Here is a 10,507-nt window from a genome sequence, read left to right on the forward strand (position 1 = left end):
GCCTACTTACAGAGACAGGAACCGTGAAAAAAATGTACAATGGTAAACTGCCTGAGTAAGACATCTTCATTTATCCACCATCTCTTCTACCTCCAGACATCGAATCGTAGTGGCTATCTAATTTGAAACCATAAGTGATACTAGTGAGATGTCATATTGCTAATCTATAAAACAATATAAATATTTCCTCATCTAAATGGTCCTTCCAAACTTCTAGTTGGGTATACGCCAGGTTACTGTAGCAGGGTTTTACATCGATCCACAAGAACAAAAGAACAAAACACAGGTAAGAACTTGTTGTGTCACTCGTAGACTATATTGAAAATGTACCCAATAGTCTAGGCTACGTGTAGCCAGCTGGAGACAGTGTTTYTAAAATAATGACAGTAACCCATAACCTTCTATTGTGCGAGCTCAAGTTGCGCTCCCCCACAACGACGGTTTACACGGAGTTATTTGATTATTTGTCTTGACAGCAAACCGTGGCGCTGATGGGCGCAAATATCAGCTCAATAGTATCTGGCAAGCACCAATGTAAGAATCACACCATTTAAACCATTGTAGCCTATAACTGTTATTACATATGCTATATAGACTAAAATTAAACATTTATATAATAGGCTAAAAACATTTAAGTCAAGGGCGAAATTGTGGTGTAGGTATTGGGAGGGTGGGGTGTTGGGTTAAAAAGCATTTCCTGTAATTCTGCACAGTTTGACATGACTTATCATGCCTCTCTTGAGGGCTATGGAGGGGTATATGAATGTGGTATTTTGAAAACACAATATAAGTGGAAGGCGAAGTAGTCACCATCAATAATGAAGGTATTTCAAGGCAAATATTAAGACGTAAAATATGAAGACTGAGTTGTATTATAATGATCTTGTAAGGACCGACGCTGGAGTAGAGAAGCGGGWACGGGGGAGTCAAACATTCAATTGGAACAGACATGGAACAAGACAGGACCAGCATTAGCACAAGGACATATGACAATCAATGCTGAATCGGGGAACAGACAAATAGGGGAAGTAATGACAGAGGTGATTGAGTCCAATAATCGCTGATGGGCGTGACAGGGGAAGGCAGGTGTGTGTAATGATGGTGGCAGGAGTGTGTAGTGCTGGGGAGCAGGGGGAGGGGGGAGAGCGGGAGCAGGTGTGACACACATGCATATTACTTTATTTTAAGAAGAAACAAAAGATGAAGACTGAGTTTTGTTATAGTTGAAGTTCGTCTACCTACAGTTGAAGTCGGAAGTTTACATACACTTAAGTTGGAGTCATTAAAAGTCGTTATTCAACCACTCCACACATTTCTTGTTAAAATACTATAGTTTTGGAAAGTCTGTTAGGAAATCTACTTTGTGCATGACACAAGTAGTTTTTCCAACAATTGTTTACAGACAGATTATTTCACTTATAATTCACTGTATCACAATTCCAGTGGGTCAGAAGTTTACATACACTAAGTTGACTGTGCCTTTAAACAGCTTGGAAAATTCCAGAAAATTGTCATGGCTTTAGAAGCTTCTGATAGGCTAATTGACATCATTTGAGTCAATTGGAGGTGTACCTGTGGATGCATTTCAAGGCCTACCTTCAAACTCAGTGCCTCTTTGCTTGACATCATGAGGAAAATCCAAAGAAATCAGCCAAGACCTCAGAAAAAAATGTAGACCTCCAACAAGTCTGGTTCATCCTTGGAACGCCTGAAGGTACCACGTCCATCTGTACAAACAATAGTATGCAAGTATAAACACCATGGGATCACGCAGCCGTCATACCGCTCAGGAAGGAGACMCGTTCTGTCTCCTAGAGATTAACATACTTTGGGGGCGAAAAGTGCAAATCAATCCCAGAACAACAGCAAAGGACCTTGTGAAGATGGAGGAAACAGGTACAAAAGTATCTATAMCCACAGTAAAACGAGTCCTATCTCGAAATAACCAGAAGGCCGCTCAGCAAGGAAGAAGCCACTGCTCCAAAACCAACATAAAAAAGCCAGACTACGGTTTGCAACTGCACATGGGGACAAAGGTTGTACTTTTTGGAGAAATGTCCTCTGGCTGATGAAACAAAAATCAAACTGTTTGGCCATAATGACCATTATGTTTGGAGGAAAAAGGGGGAGGCTTGCAAGCTGAAGAACACCATCCCAACCATGAAGCACGGGGGTGGCAGCATCATGTTGTGGGGGTGCTTTGCTGCAGGAGGGACTGGTGCACTTCACAAAATAGATGGTAGGAAAATTATGTAAACATATTGAAGCAACATCTCAAGACATCAGTCAGGAAGCTAAAGATAGGTCACAAATGGGCAATGACCCAAGCATACTTCCAAAATTGTGGCAAAATTGCTTAAGGACAACAAATTAAAGGTATTGGAGTGGCCATCAAAGTCCTGACCTCAATCCTATAGGAAGTTGTGGGCAGAACTGGAAAGTGTGTGCGAGCCAGGAGGCCTACAAAACGCCAGCTCTGTCAGAGGAATGGGCCAAAATTCACCCGACTTATTGTGGGAAGCTTGTGGAAGGCTACCTGAAACCTTTGACCCAAGTTAAACAATTTAAAGGCAATGCTGCCAAATACTAATTGTATGTAAACTTCTGACCCACTGGCAATGTGATGAAAGAAATACAAGCTGAAATAAATCATTCTCTACTATTATTCTGACATTTCACAATAAAGTGGTGATCCTAACTGACCTATTTTGACAAAAGTTTTTTTTACTAGGATTACATTTCAGGAATTGTGAAACTGACTTTAAATGTATTTGACTAAGGTGTATGTAGACTTCAACTGTGTGTGTGTTCGTGCCTTCAGAAAGTATTCAGACCGAACAAACTGTCATGGTCCAAACACACCAAGACAGTTTTGAGGAAGGTACGACAACACCTTTTCTCCCTCAGGAGACTGAAAAGATTTGGCATGGGTCCCCAGATCCTCTAAAAGTTCTATAGCTGCACCATTGAGAGCATTGTGACCGGTTGCATCACCGCCTGGTATGGCAACTGCTCCGTAAGGCGCTACATACTAGGCAGTGTTAGAGGAAGGCCCAAAAAATTGTCAGACTCCGGTCACCCAAGTCATAGACTGTTCTCTCTGCTACCCCACGGCAAGCGGTACCGGAGGGCCAAGTCTAGGACCAAAAGGCTCTTTAAGAAATTCTACCCCAAAGCCATAAGCCTGCTGAACAATTAATCAAATGGCCACCTGGACTATTTACATTGCAAGGGGTCAGTGCCCGACCCCTTTGTTTTTACACTGCTGTTACTCACTATTATCTATGCTTAGTCACTTTACAAATGACCTCGACTAACCTGTACCCCCGCACATTGACTCAGTACTGGAAACCCCCTGTATATAGCCTCATTATTGTTATGTAATTTTCTTGTTACTCTTTGATTATCATTATTAATTTGTGGTAACTATTTTCTTTACTCTATTACTTGAAATGCATTGTTGGTTAAGGTGCTTGTAAGTAAGCATTTCACAGTAAGGTGTGTTGTATTCGGCGCATGTGACATAACATTTGATTTGATTTGAATTCAATTGATTGGACATGATTTGGAGAGGCACACACTTGTCTATATAAGGTCCCACAGTTGACAGTGCATGTCAGAGCAAAAACCAAGCCATGAGGTCGAAGGAATTGTCCGTAGAGCTCAGAGACAGGATTGCTCTGGGGAAGGGTACCAAAACATTTCTGCAGCATTGAAGGTCCCCAAGAACATCATTTTTAAATGGAAGAAGTTTGGAACCACCAAGACTCTTCCTAAACCCGGGCGCCCGGCCAAACTGAGCAATCGGGGGAGAAGGGCCTTAGTCAGGGAGGTGACCAAGAACCTGATGGTCACTCTGACAGAGCTATAGAGTTCCTCTGTGGAGATAGGACAACCATCTCTGCAGCACTCCACCAATCAGGCCTTTCTGGTAGAGTGGTCAGACGGAAGCCACTCCTTAGTAAAAGGCACATGACAGCCAGTTTGGAGTTTGCCACTAGGCACCTAAAGACTCTCAGAACGCTCAGGACCTCAGACTGGGGCGAAGGTTCACCTTCCAATAGGGTCATTGCACTAAGCACACAGCCAAGACAGCGCAGGAGTGGCTTCTTAACAAGTCTTTGAGTGGCCCAGCCTGAGCCCGGACTTGAACCCAATCAAACATATCTGGAGAGACCTGAAAATAGCTGTGCAGCGACGCTCCCCATCAGGATCTGCAGAAAAGAATGGGGAAAAACTCCCCAAATACAGGTGTTCCAAGCTTGTAGCATCATACCGAAGAAGACGTGAGGCTGTAATCGCTGCCAAAGGTGCTTCAACAAAGTACTGATTAAAGGGTCTGAATACTTATGTAAATGTGATATTTCTATTTTTGTATTTGTAATAAATTTGCTAAAATGTCTAAAAATCTGTTTTTGCTTTGTCTGTATGGGATATTGTGTGTGTATATTTATCAGGGGGGGGGGAAACAATTTAGTCCATGTTAGAATAAGGCTGTAAAGTAAAAAAATATATATAAAAAGTCAAGGTCTGAATACTTTTTGAATACCAATATGGGTGTCCACATTCCAAATGAGTGGATTTGGCTATTTCAGCCACACCGTTGTTGACAGGTGTATGAAATCAAGTACACAGCCATGCAATCTCCATAGACAAACATTGGCAGTAGAATGGCTTTACTGAAGAGCTCAGTGACTTTCAACGTGTCACCGTCATAGGATGCCACCTTTCCAACAAGTCCGCTTGTCAAATTTCTCCCCTGCTAGAGCTGCCCCTATTAACTATATGTGCCGTTATTATGAAGTGGAAAGTTCTCGGAGCAACAGCGTCTCAGCCGCGAAGTGGAAGGCCACAGAAAATCACAGAACGGCACCGCTGAGTGCTAAAGCACGTAGCGCATAAAATATCATCTGTCCTCGGTTGCTGTAATCACTACCAAGTTCCAAACTGGCCCCGGAAGCAACGTCAGCACAAGAACTGTTCGTCGGGAGATTCGTGAAATGGGTTTCCATGGCCGAGCAGCCGCACACAAGTCTAAGATCACAATGCGCAATACCAAGCGTCGGTTGGAGTGGTGTAGAGTTCCCCGCCATTGGACTCCGGAGCAGTGAAAACGCGTTCTCTGGAGTGATGACTCGCGCTTCACCATCTGGCAGTCCGACTAATCTGGGTTTGCCCGTTGCCAGGAGAACACTACCTGTCCCAATGCATAGTGCCAACTGTAGAGTTTGGTGGCGGAGGAATAATGGTCCGGGTCTGTTTTTCATCGTTCAGGCTCCTTCGTTTCAGTGAAGGGAAATCTTAACCATACTGCATACAATGACATTCTAAATTATTCTGTGCTTCCAACTTTGTGGCAAGTTTGGTGAAGGACCTTTCATGTTTCCGCATGACAATGCTCCGTGTACAAAGCGAGGTCTGTACAGAAGTGGTTTGTCGAGATTGGTGTAGAAGAACTTGACTGGCCTGCACAGAGCCTTGACCTCAACCCCATCGAACACCTTTGGGATGAATTGGAACACCAACTGCAAGCCAGGCCTAATCGCCCAACATTAGTGCCCGACCTCACTAATGCTCTTGTGGCTGAATGGAAGAAAGTCCCCGCAGCAATGTTCCAACATCTAGTGGAAAGCCTTCCCAGAAGAGTGGAGGCTGCTATAGCAGCAAAGGGAGGACCAACTCCATCTTAATGCCCATGATTTTGGAATGAGAGGTTTTATTTTAAATACATTATTGTGGGGGACGAATCAACCTTTTCTGAATATCCCCTGTGGTAATTCCACCTATGTATATGCCACTTAAATCAATTGAAGTTGTAGGCGTTATAATTGTAAGAGTTAGCCTACCAACAAAGATATTAGGCCTACAGATCATGTCAATCCAGCTATGGTCCAAAATCGACCTATCCTAATGGTATGTTTTTTTTGTTTCAGCGTAAACATGAAATCTTTGGCGCTTGTTGTCCTGCTGTGCCTTGCCTGCGGTCTGATGTCTTCCTCATTCGTACTCGCGTCGCCGTAAGTACTGGTAGGCCTGTCTGTCTGGTTAATGCACTGGTAGGCGTATCTGTCTGGTTAATGGCCTCTGTATCAAGCCATTCATTCCAATGTAAGTATTCTTTTTGAGACACAACAGCTCATAGGTCAGCGTGAGGCAGCTAGGATCGATTCCCCCAACCTTCCAAACCCAGGACACTCTAACCACAGGGCCACTGAGTTGGTGTCATTCCGTAGCAGGTCTCAATGCAAATTAAAGGCCATTAAATGAGTGAGGCACTTTGATCATGCTAATGTTACTATTTTATTGAATGTAACTCTGCTTTATTTCAGGCATATGTGGAGTAAGTTGATCCTAACTCAACACTGGCCAAGCACATTTTGCAGTGTAAGCTACTTTATGGTTTCATAGCATAATAAACTCTACGTATCATGTGTTGATCTGATTGTATAATTGATAGTGGCCATAAGTTTCCAGATGTGCCACCTTGTATGACAAAATAAACATTTTGACATGCAGATGGAACACTGTGATCCCAAATTTGACTACTGGACTTTGCATGGACTGTGGTAAGGATGACTTAATAATATTCAGTAAAAAATAAAGCKCTGAAGATGCTGCCTTTGCCCGCAACCCAATCATCATGGTTTCTGAGTTTGAGTGACAAGAAACTGTCATGTACTCTGTTATCTTTGTACACATTTGACCAATGTCTGTGTCTTACAGGCCAGATAAAGGCCAGGAATGCAATTCATCTTGGCACTTCAATGTAACTCTAATCCAGGTATGTTCTGCTGGGGGAAAAGACATACATTTTGCTTATTCGTGACAAAAATAATAATTTTGAAGTCAAAAGTCAAGTGTTTATAATTAAAAAAATTAAGAGAAATGTTTGATCGTGACTATGTTTTACAGGACCTACTTCCAGATATGCAGAAGTGGTGGCCGGATCTTAWAACTCCAGCYTCCTCTGAATTCTGGTCTGTTCTAATTTTCTATTTTGTATAAATACTTTACTCCAGGTCATTGTTATATTTTCAGGTAAGAAGATTTTCCTAAACAAATGTTAGCACATTTGATCTTCTATTTACAGGCAATATGAATGGCAAAAACATGGAACGTGTGCTGCAAAAGCAGAGTCCCTAAACAGTCAACACAAATACTTTGGCAAAGTCCTGGAGCTGTATCACACATTAGACCTTGATGGGTAAGTGTACTGAAATAACAGAGTATCCTCATGAAACATATGGGATAATATATGGTCTGTATACCCTGAAGCCTGATTTATGTTTCTACTAGTTATTTATAAATTCTTTGTCTTCAGAGTGATGAAGAAATTTAACATTGTGCCCTCGGAGACTTATTATGCTGTAAGTACATCATTATTACGACATTACCAAGGACAATGGCATTTTGCACTGATTAAATTGCTGTATGTTTAAAGTTAGACTTAAAGAACGGCAAGTATTTTTGCGTCATATCAAGAAACATACTATACTGTTTTAAATGAAACTCTGTGTTATGGGAAACCCGCCATAGTTTTTAATTTACTCCAAGTCATGACTTACTGTTCCTGTTTACAGATGTAAGATCTTGATTGGAGCCAGTTTGCTACAGCAGGAAAATAATCCTGCAGCAACAGGAAATGTGAATTATTATGTCTAATTAATGGACATTTTTGTAAGGGTTGAGACATTTTTCYTAAGGGAAACTCCAAGTCAGAAATTTCAAAGTGGAAATTACAAACTTTAGAAGCCTTTTTAAACCTCAAATACACTTCACATGTTGAAGTTCTTGCGTTGCAGGAAAACTTTCCTGCAACAGGGTAATCAAATTAAGATCTTACATTTGTACTTAGCTACTGTCAGTGAAATGATTCAGATGTGTGCATGCATTTGATGAATACTCATGGTTAAATGTACTACTTCTGTGTTTTTAGTTTGACCACATCGAAGGAATCATTCTCAACTTCTACAGTGTGAAACCAAAGATTCAGTGTATTCATCCAAAGGTATCATGTTTTTTAAAATATTTTTATTTTGGTAAAATGCAAACTCAAGCACAACTAGTTATTGAATTTGCCTTCAGGTTTTCTTTGAAGAGTAGTGGATTGTGTACAATTTTTGTATTTAGAATACATTTCCTTATTCATTCTACATAAATAGTGTTTGTTTCACACAACTAAAATGTTAAATCATGAATCCTAACCCTGAATGGAGACCATATCACTAAGTTATTTCTTGTTCACAGGGTGGGAAGGTGCAAATCTTGGGCCAGATCGAGATCTGCTTCAACTCAGACTTCCAACTTGCCAACTGTGAGCATTCTGAGACAGACACTCTGAGACTAATTGACTTCCTCAATGTTAAGGGTACAGAGTTTAGTGTATGTGACCATGCAACACCTGTCTACTACCCTCCCTTTAAGGGGAAGCCATCAATGTAGTGGCTAGTGAGGTCTGGTGACTCTATGATCAGTCATATCTCACATGGAACATACTCTTCGAAAAAAGGGTTATTCGGCTGTCTCATAGGAAAAACCTTTTTGGTTCCAGGTAGAACCCTCTGTAGAAAGGGTTCTACATGGAACGCAAAAGGGTTCTACCTGCAACCAAAAATAGTTCTTCAAAGGGTTCTACTATGGGGACAGCCGAAGAACCCTTTAAGGTTCTAGATAGCACCTTTTTTTCCTGWGTGTAGATACAAGGTTCTACTAAGTGTGAGTTAGCTCAGAAATACTATACTGAACTACTAAAAACACAACTGTTTCCAATTGAATTTGTCTACTACTATTTTGATGTGTTTTCTGGCATTCAAACTTAAAATTGTACTGCTTGATTCTTAGAAGCAGGTTGATCATGTTTTAACTCAGGGAATAAATCAGCTTTTAATGACACTCCTGAAGGCCTATACTTCCTATATAATGCTTTATAAATATTTTATACGCAAATGGCATACTAAGAGTGATATAAGGTCCTTAAATCTTGTGCTTTGCCAAATGTGTCATACAAATATATAAAAAATGTTTTATTGACACATACAACAAATAGGTACAGTGAAATGTGTTGTTTTACAGGGTCAGCCATAGTCAGATTTTTCACCTTGTCACCTCAGGTATTTGAACCAGCGACCTTTCTGTTACTGGCCCAACGCTCTCACTGATCATAATAACCCTAATGCCACCAGTAATATAGTATGATATTTGCTTTTAAATTGTTTAAAGTATGGTCCTACTTTTTGTCAAACAAAATCTAAAGTTSAATGCACGGTTTATGAAGAAGTCTTTTCACTGCCTCCATTACTCTTTAAATATGTTTTGATGTAAAAAGTGTTGTTATTAAGATTGTGTATGGTGGTGGTTAAAACCCATTGGTTTACATTAGTAATGCCATCTCCATAATTTGAATGATGATCATGATTTAATCAGATATACTTATTGTATCTGAAACTGATGTTGTTTCTGCTGTTAAGTTAGTTAGATTTCATTTCAGTTGTGGGATACGCTTTGGTTTTAAATGGTGGCTTTATTTGATATGGTTCCGATCCTCTAATTTTTACTGACAATTAATTAAATACYTGTTTCTATTGCAGCAGTTGTACATACTTTTTACCCCTACAATTTGCATTTTAGTGAATCCAGGTAACTAGTGTAATGTGTAAGTATGCACATTCAACTACATGCCACAAGAGGTCAGGAAACGTCTACCCAACACCAATGGCCAACAGAGGCAATTTACCTGTCTTGCATTGTTCAGTCTGTTACAATAAATTACACATTTAAAGAAATGTTATATCCACAAAAAGTATTACATGATATAAAACTCCATGTCCAGGCACTCAAATGCTGATGAGTTTGACTTAAAATGATGTATATTTACATATACATATTTATATTTGTCACACACTCTTCACCAACTTAACTGCAGATGTATAGTCAGTTTATTAGAACAAAGACGATGATTGCTACTCCATCTTAACTGTCTCCTGCGCAAGAAGATGTCTAAATCATTTTTGTTAATGAAAGCTATTTACTATAGTGGTAGAATAGCAAAGCTGGTGGTGTATAGGCTAGTTATACCATACAGTCAAGCCCTTGATCTTTCCTCTTGACAATTTACCGTGTGTGAGATTTATTGGGCTGTTGGGGTACATGAGACATTGTTCTTTTTACAGACCTGGGCCTCTTGCAAGGCATGGAAACATACTGAAGAGCTTCATCTGTTTGTGGCCGGTGGTAAGTAAAGCTTATTTTTGCAAGAAGTATTTAAACTTTTTTAAATAAAAGGGGTTTATCAAAATCCTGGGACGTGATGTTTAAATATACACACAATAACTTGTCTAACTTACATGTCATCATAGTTTAGTATTTCCCTTGCAAATGTGAACTGCAYTTGACTCCCTGACCCCAAAATAAACGTTTTAATTTTGTATTATGGGCCTTGGCTGTCAGATATAATGAATATTATATGTGTGGTGCAATCAGTTTTATGTAAGCTGTTGTAGTAGGATAA

At 40.2% G+C, this 10,507-nt stretch overlaps 1 protein-coding gene across 1 annotated transcript; it reads left to right on the top strand.

Moving 5' to 3' along the window:
* LOC111968117 (ribonuclease T2) lies at positions 1-8,892 on the top strand. Its single transcript, XM_023993670.3, has 10 exons — positions 1-286; positions 5,934-6,017; positions 6,330-6,384; positions 6,517-6,566; positions 6,724-6,781; positions 6,913-6,977; positions 7,091-7,204; positions 7,322-7,367; positions 7,937-8,008; positions 8,248-8,892. Exons 2-10 carry the CDS (start codon positions 5,941-5,943, stop codon positions 8,440-8,442), a joined length of 732 nt encoding a protein of 243 aa, XP_023849438.1. The 5' UTR covers positions 1-286; positions 5,934-5,940; the 3' UTR covers positions 8,443-8,892.
* The last annotated feature ends 1,615 nt before the right edge of the window (positions 8,893-10,507 follow it).

This window comes from Salvelinus sp. IW2-2015, linkage group LG8, assembly GCF_002910315.2.
Source record: "Salvelinus sp. IW2-2015 linkage group LG8, ASM291031v2, whole genome shotgun sequence".
NCBI lineage: Eukaryota > Metazoa > Chordata > Actinopteri > Salmoniformes > Salmonidae > Salvelinus > Salvelinus sp. IW2-2015.